General features: G+C 40.5%; 1 protein-coding gene across 1 annotated transcript; it reads right to left on the bottom strand.

Moving 5' to 3' along the window:
- Positions 1 to 11593: 11593 nt before the first annotated feature.
- On the bottom strand, positions 11594 to 16740 carry LOC115936187 (zinc finger CCCH domain-containing protein 11C-like). The gene is made up of 2 exons (XM_031015765.3): positions 16512 to 16740; positions 11594 to 16135 (listed from the first exon to the last, which is right to left on the bottom strand). The coding sequence occupies exon 2, from the start codon at positions 15928 to 15930 to the stop codon at positions 13684 to 13686; it is 2247 nt and encodes a 748-aa protein (XP_030871625.2). The 5' UTR covers positions 15931 to 16135; positions 16512 to 16740; the 3' UTR covers positions 11594 to 13683.
- Between the last annotated feature and the right edge of the window lie 2962 nt (positions 16741 to 19702).

Raw genomic sequence — 19702 nt, forward strand, 5'->3', positions numbered from 1 at the left:
GAGGAGTGAGAAGGGGAAAGGAGTGAAAAGCAAGTTGCCATATTGTGAACAGTTCTATGGAGAGGACTGCACGGTAAAAAAAAATGGAGCCTCCAGCCGGGCGCGGTGGCTCACGCATGTAATCCCAGCACTTTGGGAGGCCGAGGTGGGCGGATCATGAGGTCAGGAAATCAAGACCATCCTGGCTAACATGGTGAAATCCCGTCTCTACTGAAAATACAAAAAATTAGCTGGGCGTGGTGGCGGGCGCCTGTCATCCCAGCTACTCTGGAGGCTGAGGCAGGAGAATTGCTTGAACCCCGGAGGAGGAGGTTGCGGTGAGCCGAGATCGCACCACTGCCCTCCAGCCTGGGCAACAGAGGGAGACTCTGTCTCAAAGAAAGAAAGAAAGAAAATGTAGCCTCCAGCCAAGAGCTAGCAAGGAATCGAGCTCTGTCGGTATCCAAGTGAGTGAGCTTAACAGTGGATTCTCCAGCCCCAGCCAAGCCTTGAGACAATGGCAGCCCAGGAAGAAAAGCTTGACTGTGACTTTGTGAGAGATGTTGAACCAGTCAAGCTGCCCCTAGCTTTCCTTGCCTCAGAAATTGCGTGAGATACTAAATGTTTGTTGTTTTAAGCCACTAAGTGTTGGAGTAATTTGTTTCACAGCAATAGATAACAGAATCAAAGACATTCATTTTATAAAATATACAGACCGTAACAATAGGAAAACAAAAATCATACCAAAACTACAAATGAAAAACAGTGTTTACAAGAATTGTTCACACATTTAACAGAATATTAAATGTAGCTTTATATTAGTAAAAATAAAACATGCCTTTAAATGTATAATTGTCTGGAGAAATATAAATGACTAAAAATTGACTCCAGAAAACAAACTGAGCAAATTAGTAATCAGTGAATAGATTTAAGTAGAAAATCAAACACCGATTACAGATTTTTTCCGTTATCTCTCCACAAAGATCTAGGTTTAGCTGCTCCAACCAATGAGTTCTTCCAACAATTGAGGTAAAATAAATACTTTGACATTTAAAAAAAGACAAAATCAGCCTTAAAATGATAAATTGATAGCATATCCTAATTGCTAAGCCTTACAAACATAAAGAGAAATCATAGTTATACATATAGATACAATATTTATTATATAAAATTTTCAAATTGAAATCCACACAGAATATAGTCTTTTCAACAAATGATGCTGGGTCAATTCAAGACACATGCACATGTATGTTTATTGCAGCACTGTTCACAATAGCAAAGACTTGGAACCAACCCAAGTGCCCATTGGTGATAGACTGGATAAAGAAAATGTGGCACATATGCAACATGGAATACTATGCAGCCACAACAAAGGATGAGTTCGTGTCCTTTGCAGGGACGTGGATGAAGCTGGAAACCATCATTCTTAGCAAACTAATACAGGAACAGAAAACCAAACACTGCACGTTCTCACTCATAAGTGGGAGTTGAACAATGAGAACACATGACACAAGGAGGGGAACATCACACACTGGGGCCTGCCAGGGGGAGAGGGGCTAGGGGAGGGATAGCATTAGGAGAAATACCTAATGTAGATGATGGGTTGATGGGTGCAGCAAACCACCGTGGCACTTGTATACCTATGTAACAAACGTGTATGTTCTACACATATGTCCCAGAACTTAAAGTATAAAAATAATTTTTTTAAAAAGTTGACGATTTAAAAAAGAAATGACCCTTACCACCCACCACACATGAAAATCCATTCTGGGTGATTGTGGATTTAACTGTGAAAAGTGTGAAAGAGAAAATAATAAATCAATTAGAAGATAATCTAAGACTATAATGCAGATAATACCTTCAAGACTTTAGGATAGGTAAGGATTTGATAAATTGGGACCAAAAATGACTGTTCATAGGAAAAGATGGATACATTGGATGTTAAAATTAAAAACTTCTTTTCAACACAAACACCATTTAGAGACTATAAAAACAAGCCACAGAGTGAGGAAAGATATTTGCCACACACATAACTAACAAAAGACTTGCATCCAGATAAATAATTTTTAAACTTTTACAAATTAACTATAACTAGATAAATAATGCAATAGAAAAAAGAAGGAAATACTTGAGTGGACACTTCAGGAAAAGGATATCTGCATATTTTCAATCTTATTTGTAGTCAGAGAAATGCAAATTAAAACCTCAATGAGATACTACTACTATTTACCAAGGAGCATAACTAAAATAAAGAAGAGGGATAATCCTAACTGCTGACATGGATATGTAGCAATAGGATGTCTCTTATATTGCTGGTGGGAGTTAAATTGGGACAATGATTTAGGAAAACTGCTTACATTATCTACTAAAGTTGAACATGTACATACCTATGACACAGATATTGCACTCCAAAGTGTATATTCAACAGAAAGGGGATCATGGTAACCAAAAATATTTCCAAGAATGCCCAGAGCAACATGATTTATAAAAATGAAAAACTAGAAACAATATATTGTGATAAATTCCTAAAGTGGAATACTATGAAGCAGTAATACTGAATGAACCACAGTTATTACATTCAATAATATAGATGAATTTCACAAACATAATATGGAGCAAAAGAAGCCAGATGCAAGATTTATACAGATGATTTCATTTATAGAAAGTTGGAAAAGAGACACAACTGAACTCCAGTGTTAGAATGAGCGTAACAGTTACATTGGGGAGGAAGAAGGGAGTAGTGATGGGGAGGAGACATCAGAAGACTTCTGGATACTGGAAATATTATTTTTTAACTTGAATAGTTTTACAGCAATGTTCATCCAAGGACAATTCGTTGAGTGGTATGCATTTATGTATAGTAGAGTATTCTCTATGTATCTTAATGTTCAATAAACATTAAGATACAAAAGCTCAAACTTTCACCCTATCATGGTATTTGAGAGAAAAAGACAAATAAAATTAGAATGTCTATGAATTAGAAAATTCTGAATAGAAGTAGTAAAACAGTCTATTACACTGGACCTCAGATTTGACATGCAGTAAACTACTCAGCAGACAACTGGTGATTTTCAGTTAAGTATGAGGCACAGGTATTAATGTATCCCTATGGCTACAAAAGTCAGAGATGATTATGTGTGCTCTGTGAGATTCCATTCATTTGAACGGGTATTCAGTGGGTGGTCTCAGCAAATTCCATAACTATCAAGCATTGGAATGAGAAGTGTTTTGGTGATATGATTTACTTTGAGTTATCAATCAATTTAATCAAATTAGTCAAAGTTACTTTTGACCAGGCTTTGGAGAAATATAAACAGTGACCCTTCTGTATGGGATTGTTAGTTGATACAGGACTGAAGTTTTACCCTGATAAACAGACCTTCAGAAACTTATTCCATGAACAAAAATCTATGTGAGTGAGCACAGTTCCTGAAAATGTTCCCATCATCATCATTGGCTATGTCCCATCCTTGGGTACTGAATAAATGATGTCCTTGGAGTTCAGTAGATACAAGATTTCTGAAGAGCTAGCTGCAACTCTCTTAATGGTGTAACTCAAGGATATTAGGTTTTAGCTGGAAAACACACACACACACACACACACACACACACACCATAAGGGGAAGTCCAAAGAAGAGAAAGAGGGTTGAGTGCTTTTGAACCTTTAAGGATTGATGAAGACACATTAAGCAAATGTTTAAGACTTTCTTATCCTGTTTTATGCATTCAATGGATATATGTTGAGTGCCCTCCATTTCTTGTGACAGGCACTATTCTGAGTGCTAGGAATGATAGAGCAGGAACGAAAAGAGATAAAAACCCGATTTCATGGAGCTTATATTTAATTGGAAGAGACAGAATAAAAAATTTTTAAAAACCTATCTTAGAAGTAATGAATGCTATGGAGAAAAATCAAAACAAGGATTAACAATTGTGGAGGGGGGGTTTTGATTTTAAATGGGGTGATCATTGAGAAGGTAACATTTGAGAAAGTACTTGAAGGAGGTAAGGAAGCATGTAAGCATGTATACACACACACGCACATACACACACACACACAGATAGACACACCTGAAGGAAGAGCAATCCAGGCAGATGGAACAGCCAATGGAAAGGCACTAAGTGGGGAAATGTTTGGCTTCTGTGAAAAACAGCAAGGTCAGCAAGGCTGGAGGGGAGTGGGCGGTGGATACAATTTTAGAAGACAAGGACAATAGTCATTGCAGAGGGTCTCATCAGATACCACCTTGCAGGCCATTATAGGACTTGGGCTTTTATTCCTACTAATGTGGGAAGCTCTTGGAGGCTTTTGAGCAGAGGATAACTAACATGCTCTGACTCATGTATTGAAAAGACTGCTTTGACTGCTACATTGAGTACAGACTAAAGTTGGCTGAAAACAGAAGCAGGGAGACCAGTTAGGAGGCAATTACAAGGCCACGTAGGAGATGAGGTGGCCTGGGCCAGGTGTTTGCTGTGAAGATACTGAGAAGGGATCAGATTCTGGATATATTCTGAAGGTAGAGACAAAGGGTATTTAGTAGGTAGACTGTTATTTAGATAGTTTGAACAGCTAACGTGATAATAACAGAGGAGTCAGAAATGACTCCAAGATTTTTGGCCTGAAACACTGGGAAGATGAAGTTGTCATTTATCGAGATACGGAAAACTGCAGAAAGACCATATTTGGAGGCAAGATCAGGAGCTCAGCTGTGATCACAGTATGTCTGAGATGCCTAAAGGACACCCAGATAGACAGTTGAATAAGTTTTGAGTCAAGGGAGAATTCGGGGCTGATCCTTTAAGCATGTGTTAATCACGCATGTATCGGGTCACTTCTTTACTCTAAACCCTCCTATAATTTCCCAGATATAAACTAGGGAGCTGTCAACATTTGGATGGTTTTTAGAGCCATGACAAAAGATGGGATTACCAAGTGAATGAAAGTACCCAAAGAAAGACAGAAGAGGTACAAGAATAGGCCCCGGGTGACTCCAACATAATATCTCACCAGCCCTACCTATGGGGAAAAAATATCCCCCAGGGAATAGGCCAGGGCCATCTAGACTTGAAGGGTTCAAGATGCTCTTTAAGAGGTGTGAGGAAAGCTGGAGTTTGCCTTTGTGTCCATGTTGCTGGTGTTCCACGAAACAGTAGGGAATCTCTACTACCTCATCTGGGGGTTGAGGACTGGAGTAAGGCAAAACAAGCAGCTGTTAAATTAGGGGAAGTGACAACGCAGTGATAATCTGAAGATCCCAGGTCTTCAGATGAAAGCTCCCTCCTAAAGAGCCGGAATTGAACTTTGAGATTGGCATATATTACAACTGGCTACAGGAACATTGAACTAGGTATCTCCCAGTGGAAAGGAAAACAGAAAGACCTGTTTAACGTTGAAGCTCTGCCCCCATGTTCCTGAGAGCATACTGTGATAACTGTGACCGTAGAGAAAAGAAAAAGCCAATAGCTGAAATGAATCAGGTTGTTGGGGGCCTAAGATAAGTAAGTGCAACTTGTTTACATGTAAAACATTTGTCTTGTCAATTTGGGCATTTTATCTGGAAATTATCCAAAGCAGCAATTATCTAGAGCTAGCATGCTAGACTGTTTATCCCTAGACATGGGTGGGGGATGAGGGGATAGAATGCAGGTTTTCATGGCACTTATAGAGTTTGGGAGGTCTCTTTGTTTTGTATTTAAGAAAAAGAATACAAAATTAGGCACGGGGCCATGGAAGTGACCTATGCGAGTGACGGCCCTAAAGCTATAGTTTTCCTAACTTCACAGAAAATCCACCTCTGACCCTAAACCCAGATGACAGAAACCTTGGGAGCAATAACTGATCACTTAATTTATCATGACCAAGTTTATCTTACAAGTGCCAGGAAGTATTCAGAGTTAGTCAGGCATCATAGGAAAACTCTCCTTTATGTCTATTTCTCACTCAAAGTTGTTCAAATAAAAGGAAACCTATTAAAGGCACTTAGATAAAGGAAGGCATAGTAAATATTCTTGTTCCATGAAATACCATCTTCTAACCACCTTAACAGATGCAACAGTTGAACAATCTAGCTGTGCTCCGCTGATATTAGAAATACTGTGGTCTGAGCCAAAGGACCAGTGATGGCATCAGGAATTATGTCACTGGCTATATCCTATATGTATGTTTACCAGATAAAATACATGATATCCAGCTAAATATAAATTTCAAATATACAATAAATAATTTTTAGCAAAACTGTACCCCTACATACTTATGCATAGGACACACTTATACCAGAAAAGCACTCATTTTTCTGAAATTCACATTTAACTTGGCATCCCATATTTTTATTTGCTAAGTTTAGTAATGCTACCTACACTGATTTCTGCTTTGGGATACATAATGAGTGATAATTTGGAGAGCCTACTAAACAGAAAATCAAAGGGACAGAGGATAAATATTGTATTAGTAGGTCACATGGTTGCTTCCAACATTGGCCCTGACAGTTATCATTACTCATATAATAATACTCAACTGTCATATCAGAATCTGCAAAAGGGGGCTGAGGGTTGTGCAGAATTTGTGCATATTTAATTGACACAAATTAAATATTAAATATTAATTTAATTAGTAAAAACTATTCACTTTTAACTAATGAAAAGGATGGAAACGCTGCTTTTGTAAATAGGCAGCATTATTGGGAACACAATATTCTACTGCGTTCCCCATCCATAAGTCAAACCATCTGTAAGTCCAGGACTAAGTGTTATCTGTAATTGCTTAAAGTGCAACATTGGTCAAATATGCATAAAGCAGCTAATTGTGAAATATGAGTAATGGGTCTATTTGTTCAATGGGTAAAACTCACTTTTCCTCCTTTAACATAGAAAATAGGATTAAATGTAAAACTTATGTCCCAGCTCATAGAGAAACTTACCAGAAACATGTCCAAGTACTTTGTTTACCATCCAACCCTTTTAGTTATATATCTATGAATATTAATATTGTAGTACTTCATACTTTTTAAGTATTTATAGATATACGTATCGCTTCTCGGCCTTTTGGCTAAGATCAAGCGTAGTATTTATAGATATACGTATGTTCTTTTATTCCCTCCTCAAAAAATAATATTTTATTTATCATCCCCATTAAAAATTATGTATTCATTTGACAGATATTTAATGGGTATCGATTATGCGCTTGGAAAACAATAGTGAACACGACAGGAAAAGCTGGTCATTACAGAACTAACCTTCTAGTAAGAAATACATAATATTTTAAAATAATAATAATAAAATTTCAGTTGGCAATATTGCCATGAAGATATAAAACAGAGCAAGAGAGACAGTGGCTGCTATTTTAGCTAGGATGGTGAAAACCCATTTGAAGTGGTAACACTTGAGTTAGACATGGAGCTTATATGATAATGATAAACCAGCCAGTGGAAATGGGAATCGCTCGAGAAATGGAGCCACTCCTTGGAGAAGAAATGAGCTTAGCAAATGAGCTGCTCATAGAACAGTAAGAACTAGATGACTGTAGCAGAATGAGAAGGGTGTGGAAAGAGCTAAGGTTCAGATGAGGCAGAAGAGGTAGACACGGCAAGGTCACATGGAGCCTTGAAGGACATACTGAAGAGTTTGGGTTTTTTTATTTCCTTGTTTTTGTTTTTGACTAACCAGGGTTAGTCAAACAGACTAACCCTGGCATAGTGTGTGAGGGAGGGAACTTCACAAGAGTGTGGGTACTCGGAGGCAGGCAGGATCATTGAGGGTCATCTTGGAAGCTGGTCACCACTAATCCCACATATATGTATATCTATAGATAGATAGATAGATAGATAGATAGATAGATAGATAGATAGATAGATTTAGACAGAGTCTCACTCCATCACCCAGGCTGGAGTGCAGTGTCATGATCTCGGCTCACTGCAACCTCTGCCTCCTGGGTTCAAGCAATTCTCCTGCCTCAGCCTCCCGAGTACCTGGGATTACAGGCACATGCCACCTTGCCTGACTAATTTTTGTATTTTTAGTAGAGATGAGGTTTCACCATGTTGGCCGGCCTGGTCTCGAACTCCTGACCTCAAGTGATCTGTCTACCTTGGCCTCTCAAAGTGCTGGGATTACAGGCATGAGCCACCACGCCCAGCCAAGAGTTTGTATAGTCCAGTGCAATGGGAGGGACCTGAAGGGGTTAGAGCAAGATAGTATTGTGATCCAATGCATCCTGAAAGGATCAATATGGCTATTCAACCAAGAAAAATTGAACAGGGATCAAGGGGAGGAAGACAAAAGTAGAAGTAGACTGGAGGCCAATTGTCTAGGCAATAGATGTTGGGGCCTTGGATGTCACTGTGAAAGGGAGAGAAGTAGTCACGTCTGTTTGAAAGTAGGATCAATTGGACGTGCTGCTAAATTGGCAGTAAGAGGCAAGGGGAAAGATACATAAAGGATAACCATAGAATTTTTACCGGGAAGCTTGGTTGCTATTAACTGAGATGGGAACTGATGTTCATTAAAATTAAAACACATTCCCATAATCACACTTTAAGTACCAGAGCGAAGATTCGAATTCAGTTCTTCCTAATGCTCCAATATTTTGGGGTTGGTGAGCTGATTAATGTCTACTAGTGTGTTTACTTATTTAAAAGTCCCCCTTTTAAGCTATAAGCTCCTCAGTGACAGAGACTTGGTGATATCTGATATCTAGTCATAGGAACCAGAGGCACATGAATAATGCTTTTTTGAGAACATTTGTAACAAGATATGACAAGTCTATCAGGCCCCATGTTTCCCATCACCCTTGGCTGATTCACCAATTTTTTTCTTTAAGGCAGCTATAGATGCTTTCTATAGTGTTGGTTTTGAATTCTGCTATGGAAGTACAAATGTCATTTCAGAGGCCTGCAAACTTTCCCCTTCTAAGGAAGTGTATGGGTGCAATTACGAACATATGTTAACGGAAATAAAACACAGGCTAATTATTTCCCTACACGCAAAACCGTCTTGATGGAACCATCAACAGCCTTTATTTATTTGAGGAAATCTGACGAAAGAATATCTCATCAGCTATCTCATAACATTCTGTATTTGATTACCAGTTGAAATACTCCAAACTCCACACTAGTTTTTTTCTAATTTTTTTAACCCTATAGGTTTTAATACCATGCAATTCTCAACCTCTGCATGACTTTTTCCTCCTTGTAAACAATTAGGAGCCATCTGGTTCCATGGATTTCCCGATCCTCCTGAGAATTTAAACTTAACACACCAAAAGGTTTGATTCGCCCAAGCACTACTATTACATTATTCAACTGGTTTTCTAGTCTTGGATCTTAAACAATATCTTCCTTAGAAAATCAGAAGAAATTTTCTCTTCATACTTCTTATAATCCTCTTGCTCTATGTATAATACTAAGCTTTGAGGACCTCCTCAAAGCTATCTTGAAATGATTTACCAAAATATTTGCCAACTTGCCTCTTTCTATGGCAACATATAACTCAAACTGTATCACTTTGTCAATCTCAGTTTTTCTAAGTACCTGTCAAAAAAATTCAAAGGAGTTGGAGTTAGACAGAAAAGGAAACAGATTCCCCTTGGCACCTGTTTGTGCAATGTTGAGCTATGTCTGGGTACCCACTTCAATCTGAAACATTTGCATTCCTGATAAATAGGGGGAATTTTTTTCTGAGAAGGCTAATGAAAACAGAGATCTTTCTCACTCAAGATACTAATCAACTTAAAACACCCTGGCTCAAATCCCTTTCTGATAAACACCAAGATCTTATTATGTAATAAAGTTTATTGATATAGTATTAAATGGCCCATTGAGATGTAGCCTAAGGAAAATTTCTTGGAGATTTTTATTATGGCATACCTGGTAAGAAAGTTGTTTTAAACTTGTCAGGCAAGACATTATCTAAAAGGCTCTTTATTCAGCCTGAGGCAGTGGCTCACGCCTGTAATTCTAGCACTTTGGGAGGCCAAGGCAGGTGGATCACCTGAGGTCAGGAGTTCAAGACCAGCCTGGCCAACAAGTGAAACCCTGTCTCTAATAAAAATACAAAAAATTAGCTGGATGTGGTGGGATGTGCCTGTAGTCTGTCCCAACTGCTAGGGAGGCTGAGGCAGAAGAATCGCTTGAACCCGGGAGGTGGAGGCTGCGGTGAGCTGAGATCACACCACTGCACTCCAGCCTGGATGACAGTGAGACATCATCTCAAATAAATAAATAAATAAAAATAAAAGGCTCTTTATTCAATAAACACACTTATACACACATAGAAGTGGGAGAGTGGGGGAGAGAGAAGAAAACTTCCAAAGTTACCTAGGTTTTTGTTGGACAAGATTAGATACTATAATGCTCCTCGTTCTTATGATTTTTACTCCCCAAAATGAGGGGATAACAACTGAATTTTTCTCGTACACGCTAAAGCCACAGTCTCAGAAAAACATATCCCACAATTTAAAGGAACAGTGGTGATGATGGGTACAGAGGAGGAATTAGCTTTCATACAATGCATTAAGATATTCCAAGTGATTTATGGATGTATTTGAGAATTTACGGATTGAAGCTCCTGAAAACTGCTAAGAGAAACTGAAAATGGAAACATTAGTTGTTCACATTAAATCTAAACATGTTTAGAGCAAGTTTAGGGACTGTCACTTCTCAATGTGATAGAATAACTGGTACCAAATCTGTCTTTCTGCTGTAAACAGCTAGGAAATTGGACAAAATACATGAGACAGCTGTTTTCAGATGTTAGAAAACAGACACAGCACAGAAGTGTGAGTCTTCAGAACAGGAAAAGAAATGAGGTAAGCCCTATAACCAACATGGCTTTCTGGATGTAGGCACTTCCAAGACTGCAGTAAGAGAGGAGGAACCATGACAAGGCAGATCCAACTTAGTGAATTTAATAGACAGAGATCAGAGTTAAAGGAGCTAAAAGAGCTGAAATGTGAGGCACAGAGAGAAAGAACTCCAGAAATCTATACAGGCAGCTATCCTGAGTCCTTCATTGAATATTAGGCTACATATGCATGAAATGAAACTCTATGAGGCCAGGCAAAAGCAGCTACTGGGATTTGTGAGCTGGGGGTTGAGTTGCAGCCAGCCAGAATGGAGGCATTGCTGACCACCCTGAATATTTCCTCGAGCCTCCTGAAGAGGCGTGCTTCAAAAGGATAATTAAATTAGCCCTAAAGAAAAACTTACTCTAGACGCATACTCCCAAACTTAAAAATACGCTTAAAAAGGATCAGGTTGAATGGTAAGTAACTTAACTCCCTGGCAAAACAAAATTCGGCTTTCCAGAGGAAGACTACAAAATCTAGACTTTCTTTTTTTTTTTTTTTTTTTTTTTTTTTTGAGACGGACTCTTGTTCTGCTGCCCAGGCTGGAGTGCAGTGGCACGATCTCAGCTCACTGCAACCTCCGCCTCCCAGGTTCACGCCATTCTCCTGCCTCAGCCTCCCAAGTAGCTGGGACTACAGGCACCCACCACCACGCCTGGCTAATTTCTTTCTTTCTTTCTTTTTTTTCCTACATCAGTTTTATTTAAAACACAAACAAGTATTTCTCTTTCTGTAAGGGCAAATGGTTCAAATAATGCGGAACACGAAACATTGACTAATACAAGTTTATTTTTTTTAAAAAAGCAGAAGAATAAAGAATATATACAAAAGGGACCTGGAATCTGTAAGCTGATTCCAAAAGCGAAATAAGTAGAAAATCCGTGGTGAAACCTGAACATTCTACCCCTGCTTTGGAGAAGGGCTATCATACAACATTCAGTCAGCTGAAGATGGATTGGTAGAGGTGTGTCGATACATAAATTTCAAGTCATTTTTGCTTGTGCAGAATCATCCCAATCTTAACAAGACTGAATGGGCAGTCCTGTGGCTTTCTTCCTTTTCCATATTCCCAACAAGGCTACGTGAAGTTCAACTCTTGATGAGCCGCTTACGACAGCAGTTCCTCAGGAGCCAACATGGCAGGTGGGTCAGATTTCCCTATGAGAAACAAAACTGGCCACCTACAGCAAAATATCAAAATGGGTAAGTCCTTCCTTCCTCTTCCTTCTGATTATATACAACATATCTCCTTTCAAGACTATTATTTCCATCATGCTTATTCCTTCACAAATCTAAACCTTGAGGTGATATGAAGGAAACCGACATCAAGAAAGGAAAACTCAATTCAGAAATGAAGAAAACTGGCAGGTATACAATACACCCCCAGAGCATCTCAATATCCCTGGCACAGTACAATTCAGTGTACTGCTACAGCCCATAGATAAATATTGGCAGCTTGAATAAGCTCATTTTTTCCCTCAGGTGGTTAAAGGCCACCACATAAATACTGGGCAACAGGGGTTTGTTGGGAGAATTAGAAATAAAAAATTAACCAAATTTTGTCCCTGTGTTAATTCAGTGCCAGCAAGGAGGCAAGTACTGAAGAAGAAAAGGGACAATTTTCATACTAAAAAAGAATTCCTCTAATCATGTCACCATCTCATATAATGAATCCAGGGAATCCCAGAAATAGAAAATTAGTTTCAGGGGACCCCTGAGGCACTTTAAAGCCTTTTAAAAAATGACAGTAATAATAAATTAGATATTGCTCTTCAGAGGCCAACAGAGCAGCAGAAGCATCAAGATCAGGTCCAAAGAGTTATGCCCACATTACAGGCTTCCTGAGCTGCTCAGCCCTCTTTAAAGCTTACTTGAATCTCTAAATACCTTTAAAAAGACATACAATTTAACACAGACTGAGTGGGTATTTTTGTTTAGTGGTAGCATAAAATTTGGTCCTTAATGGTAGCAGCTGTCTTCATCCATTTCAAACTCAGGTAATATTAAGTACATCAAGACAATACGTAAAAAGCCAAAACTGACAAACACCTCAAGGAGTCACTAAGTTTGCTTGCACCCTTTCACTTGATCTCCCTCTCAGTCTCTTTTTTGTGGAGAGAAGGGTATGACAGAACTTTTTTCTCAAAAGATGATAAACAATGGCATCAAATGGACAAAATGGTTATAAAGTAACTTTAAAAATCTGACCCCAAGGAATCCAGGACACATACAGATAATTCAGAGGTATACTTCTGATTTGGGGCAAATTCTAGACTAAAGAAATGATCATCTCAGGTAAATGTTACAATAGATGAAACTAAGTCCAGTTTTTTGGCGATTTTTTTTTAAAGTGTCCTCACTACCACCTTCAGCTATCAATCATTTCTCATAGCTCAAGTGGAAGGTCATCTTCATCTTTCCCAGGATCCAGGTCAACCTCAGCTTCCAATTTGCCTCCTGAAATCTCCCACGTTAGTTTCTCAAAATCATCCTCCACAGAGAGTGGGGGCTTTCCTGTTGAGGCAGAGCTGAGTCGGCGAGTTTTCATGCTCATTTGGGATGAGGAAGGGCCAGACACCTCCGGGGGTGAGGAATCTGAAGAGGACTGGGTTGGAGGCAGCACAAGACTGTCTCTAACCAAACACCGCATATTCTCACTCATAGGTGGGAATTGAACAATGAGATCACATGGACACAGGAAGGGGAATATCACACTCTGGGGACTGTGGTGGGGTGGGGGGAGGGGGGAGGGATAGCATTGGGAGATATACCTAATGCTAGATGACGAGTTACTGGGTGCAGCGCACCAGCATGGCACATGTATACATATGTAACTAACCTGCACAATGTGCACATGTACCCTAAAACTTAGAGTATATTAAAAAAAGAAAGAAAGAAAAAATAAAAAATAAAAAAAAATAAAGAAAAAGACTGTCTCTAGGATTTTCTGCTTCAGGCACAGTGACTGATTTGTCCTCAGAGACAAGCAGGACAACAGCATCCACAGCTGCCTTTTTGGCTGGGGGTTCCTGTAGGACGCTGCTGGAGCTCAGTGGCTTCACAGCGGCAGTGACAGCAGGGTGCATCTCCACTGCCTTACGTTTTGGGGCCAATTTGGGGGATGACACAACTTTAACCACAGATTGCTTCACATTCACTTTGGGTTGAGCTTCACCCGTTTTTTCCAAGGTCTGTGCTGCCCATTTCACATTCAATAATGAGTTTCCAATCCCTGAGGTTTCTACCTCCACCTTCTGGGATGACTTTGTGGGAAGCTGCTTGGTCAGGTGCCATGTGATTCCTGGCACAGCAGTGAGCACTGGTTTCTCTGCCACTTGGGTATTGCAAGAGGCTACATCTCCCTGAAGAGGTGTCAAGACTGATTCTTCCCTCTCCTGCTGTTTCTGCATGCGCATCTCTCTCATGATCTCACATCTCTTGACTTGAGTTTTAGTGACGTCAAATCCTGTGGCCTCAACTGAAGCCTCTGTAGCTTCTATTCTAATACTGCTCTGAAAATCAACTTCATTTCCTCGCTGAAGTTTCTTCTCTTCTTTCCTCCATGTTCTGTTGGTGATTCGCAGCAGCAACCTTGCCCCTGGAGTGGCCTCATGTTGAGACGGGGAGCTGGTGCTGCTCTCAGAGCTCTGCTGCACCCTCGGTGCCTTCTCCAGTTTAATTTCTTCCGGCGTCTTCATGTGCACCTCCTGCATGGACTTTGTTTTACCTGCAGGCTCCTCTGATTGTCCTTTGCTGGCAACAATGGGTGGCCAAACTACTGTTTTTCTAATTTCACTATCAGTCTTTAGCTTCATGCAAGTTGTATCCTTTTTGCTTTTTTGTCTCTCTGCTTCCTGCTGCCTATGTTCTTCTTCAGCCAGGACCTCAGAGAAGGTTTTGATACGGATAGTGGAGGAGCTTCTTGCTCCTGAAGTAGAATCATCAGTTTTTGAAGGTCCTTCTGTCTTGAGTTTAGTTTGCGATTCCCCATGTTTCTGACTGGCTCTTTCAAGAAGCATTTCTTCTAATGTCTCCACATGGATCTCACCAACTTTATTAACTTTATCTGTTGCGTCCTCATTATTTGGATCAGCTGACATGCCTAATCGCTCCTTAAGAGACTTGGAAACTTGAGCTTTCTTTGGTGTTTCGTCAGTGTTAGTTTCTGGAGCTTCAACTTTCTTCCCTAGCCTCTGTGCCAGGCTACGCTTTAATGGAGGATCACTGTCAACGCCTGCCGAAAATTTTCGTTTCCCCAGTCTCTCAGTAAGACCCAGTCTAACCAAGGGTTCTTCTCCTTGTTTGGTGGAGAGAGTTACTGTCCTCACCACAGTCCTGACATTTTCTTTTTCAGGACCTGGAGCAGGCTCAGGGTGGAGTAAAAGACTGGAAACTCCTGAAGAACCTTCACCTTGCTTCTTAGATTTTTCCTTCATTTTCTTTGACTTAATTTCCTCAAGAGTTTTTATTCCAAAATGCAGACATTCACCTTGCTTTGTATTGACTGCAGGTTTCCGGACAGAAGTCACTCGTAATCCACCGTGAACTTCAGGAGTTGGTTGCAGGGTAGGTGTTTTGGTTTCATCACCTTCCTCAGAAAACTGATCATCATCATCTTCATCATCATCTGCAGCATTAATTACAACTGGTGGATGGTTGGGGCTAGGAACATTTTCGGAACTTTCTACTTTCAGAACGCTCCGCAGCTGAGGGGAAGGATTGGACTGGACAGACAATTTGTTCTGCTGAACTGAAAGTTGGCTAGCCTTCACTTCCTCTTCTGGTGACTCAGGCACAGTGGGCAACACAGTTTTGCTCGGAGGTAGGAAAAGGCCATCAACATATCGTCCTCTATTGTGACGGAAAGCGCAGTTTAATTTTTGACATCCTGTTGGCTGATTTTCCCAATAACAAGGAATTTCACTGCGTTTTTTATCAATGTCCATGTGCCGAAACCTGCACACCTGTCGAAAACAGCGCCCTTCTTGCCATAATGTGCAAACAGTTTCATTTCCTAGTGCAGCTTCACAGTGACGGAATGGGCAGCTGTCACCTTTGGTACATGTAGAATAGAAAAAAAAATAGCAGTCTTCTCCTTGATTAGGCATGCTGGGTAGATTCTTAGATCAGAAGTGGCTTCTTGAAACAAGCCACTGCTTCCTCAAAGCAAGGACCAGGCTCCAAGTCCTCGTGAAATGGGTTTAATCTTCCAAATGACAACTTGATCACAGAAATTGTCTTTAAACTGTAATCATTAGCTGGTTGCTCTCAACAGGAACGTCTGTGTCTTCACTGAGTTCCAATCTATTACGCCTGTAGGTGGAACCAACACTCAATCCATGAATTAATAATAATGAGGCAGAAAAAATTTTCCTCCTCACATTGCCAAGAAAACCTCTCAGCCACAATTCAAACACAGCATGTGTTTTTAAAACATCTCCCAACTACTGGGAGATTAAGTCCATTCCAATAACCTTTGTCAGACTGGAGACAGCTAGGGTTAGTTATCTCCTCAAAAACAAAACAAAACAACAACAACAACAAAAAAGAGTTCATTTAAAGATGAACTTGAGAGTCAAAGGATCATGAAAAAAAATCCATCTTCCATAGCTGAACAATATAATCTGAAAAACAGAAAAACATTAGTTTTTCAGTAAGATCCAATTTCTGGTCTTCAAGATTTCTTCACACTTAATACTAGTCAATTTTCCAGGAATTTTTTGGGCAGGGAATATCCCCAAATCCTAAAAAGCATCGCTATCTCTAGTTCCACAGCCTCCTTCTCAAGGTCCAGAACCAAGGCCTGGAAGATGTCAACAATATAGGCCTTCCCCACAGGAATCCGCACCGATTATGGGAGTTTAGGGGTGTTCTTCATTACGGTTTCACCAATCCTACAAGGAGTACGGAAGTGTCCCTGTTGCTCTTGACTCCCACACTGAGGGCCAGGGGTGGGAGTGTAATGAGGGTGGGGAATGGGTGTACGATACCGGAATGAGGTCGGTGGCTTTCTGTATGTGGAGTTTGAGACAAGCTCCAAAGTAGTGGGACCCGAACCGATGACACTATCCCCGACTCCCGCTTGCTGCCACGTCTTTCTTCTCGCTTGGCCGCTGCCGTCCGTCGTCCTCCCAGCAGCAGCAGCACTAGCAGAAAACCAAGACTGCCAGCGTCAAAGATGGCGCCCGGCTTCAGGCTGCGCTCTAAGGCCCGGCCGGTAAAAGTGCCAGCACGACGCAGGGCGCGAGGGTTCTGGAAGATGTAGTTCCTCTATGACGCGATGCCTAAGATCTAATTTCTTACATCTTTGGTAGAGACGGGGTTTCACCGTGTTAGCCAGGATGGTCTCGATCTCCTGACCTCGTGATCTGCCCGCCTCGGCCTCCCAAAGTGCTCGGATTACAGGCATGAGTTACCACGCCCAGCCCCAAATCTAGACTTTCAATAAAATATTTACAATGTCTAACATCCTAACAAAAATTATTTAAAATGCAAAGGATCAGGAAAGTATAAGCCATAACAAGAGAAAAATAAGTCAATACAAACAGATTTTTATATTTTAGCCTCTTACACTTCCAGGCCTTCCAATGAGACAACAAGAATCATATTTCTTGGCCACCATTTTAAATCATGTTAATTCATTTCTCAGAATACTGCATCTGCCAAAAAAAAAAAAAAAAAAAAAAAAAAAAAAAAAAGGCTTTCATACTCTCTACTAGTTTTAATCCCACAAAATCTCTGTAGTCTTACAGAGCACTGCCATGGGTTGAGTTGTCCAACAGCAGACCTGAAACAATGTTTAGCGTTTAGTATATTTCTAGGGTATCCCTTGGGACCAACAGCTGGGAAAAGAAGGGGAAAACAATTGAGCAGAGGGAGAAGTCAGGTTGTGATGCAGACCTGATTGCCTTAGCCAACTCCACAGGAAGCTGTAGGTGCCTGCTGGAGTTGCCTCACTTAGGGTGAACATGGCCCTCCATCAGTCACTGCATGCCAACCTTTGAGGGGATGGGGGTGGTGGCCTTAGCTAAGGCCACCTTTTTCAGGCCACCTGTTTAAGGCCACTTGTTAAGGGCCACCTTAAGGCCACCTGTTTAAGCTGCACCTCTGCAGCTGAAAGAATCCCTGAAGGGGCTGAGCCCTAGAGGCTATCTACCGGCAGAACTATAGCTGGCAGAAGGACAACATGTCCTTCTGAGATGCACATCTCTGTTTCTACCACCATCTATCCCATGTGCCACTTGGATCCACTTCAAGGAGCCAAATGTGCCACTTGAATACATTCAAGGAGCAGTTCCTCCACTGTACCAAGAGGCATCTCTTCCCAGTGAAATCTACAATAGGGGAAGTTAACAGGAGGAACTCCACCCCTGCTTCTGCACCAGTCCCAGGGCTGCAACTGATACTCATCATCTCCTTCCTCCATTATCCATCTGGATTCCTCCTACATCAGGCTGCAGCTCTGCTAGTCTTAGTAGCTTACCTGATGGCATGAACTAGACACTCATTTCTGAGGGACCTGAGCTCCTGGTCACCATGCCCTTATCAGGCTACATGTGCTTTTGTCTTCTCAGCACTTTCTATTCCTTTTGGAATCTCTCACTGGCTGACTCGCAGCCCAAATTCTCCCTCTTGACTTGAGTCCCTTCAGCATGTAGTCCCCATCCATTTTTTTTGTGGTTTTTTTTTTTCCTGCATTGCATCCTTAGGCAGCTCCACTTAAACTCACCAGTTAATTCCTTTCTTTAGTCTTTCTGTCAGTTCTTCCCCATCTCCTTTTCTGTTGTATTATTAGGCATCACAGAGCTACAAAAGATCACCTGTGAGTCCTAGACTCTCTTTAGAGGGTAGGAAAGGCAAAAGAGTAGGGGAGTTGGGGAAATAAGCTGGCAAACAGAAATTTTTTCTTGAAAAATTGGATGGCTGGGAGAGAAGGAAGCAAAAATTCCCAGCAGGCCAGGAAGTCAATAGGAAGGCATTCTAGCTCTCTTTCAATGATTATGTCTAGCTCAAAATATGGAGTGAATACTTGTTCAGATAACCAAGCAGCCACTTCCCTGTTTAACAGACTACTTTGAGGGAGGGAGTCCGACACTCACCTCCCCTAGCAAAGCGGCATCATTCCTCTTTCAACCAACCATCCATCTATCTGTATCACTGATTCAACAAATACTTATTGAGTGTCTACAATGTGCCAGTTCAGAGAATGTTCCATGATTATACAGAAGAAATTTTAAACTCCTGTTTGGACATCATCTTAATAAAGACACAAATATAATTCAACAATGTTTCTGAAAATAAGAAGAATAAGAAGTAAGGCCAAGTATCAGGACAGTACATTTAAATGTTTTCAGTTCTTCTATGGAAAACTGAAGACTTTCAGATTCAATGAACAAAACCCATGATTTGCTAAAATAGAGTGGCATTTTAATTAAAAAAAAATATATATATATATATATTTTTTGAGATGGAGACTCACTCTGTTGCCCAGGCTGGAGTGTGGTGATGTGATCTTGGCTCACCACAACCTCCGCTTCCTGGGTTAAAGAGATTCTCCTGCCTCCGCCTCCCAAGTAGCTGGGATTACAGGCATGTGCCACGATGCCCTAATTGGTTTTTTTTTTTTTTTTTTTTTTTTGCATTTTTAGTAGAGACGGGGTTTTGCCATGTTGGCCAGTTTGGTCTCAAACTCCTGACCTCAAGTGATCCACCTGCCTTGGCCTCTCAAAGTGCTGGGATTACAGGCCTGAGACACCACACCCAGCCAAATAGTGACATTTTAAAAGTTTAAAAATATAAAGATAAAAATCATGTGAACATATATATATATGTAAATACACAAATCAAAAGTAGAAAATAATATTAATATCAGAAAAAAAT

Source organism: Gorilla gorilla, chromosome 5, assembly GCF_029281585.2.
Source record: "Gorilla gorilla gorilla isolate KB3781 chromosome 5, NHGRI_mGorGor1-v2.1_pri, whole genome shotgun sequence".
Lineage (NCBI taxonomy): Eukaryota > Metazoa > Chordata > Mammalia > Primates > Hominidae > Gorilla > Gorilla gorilla.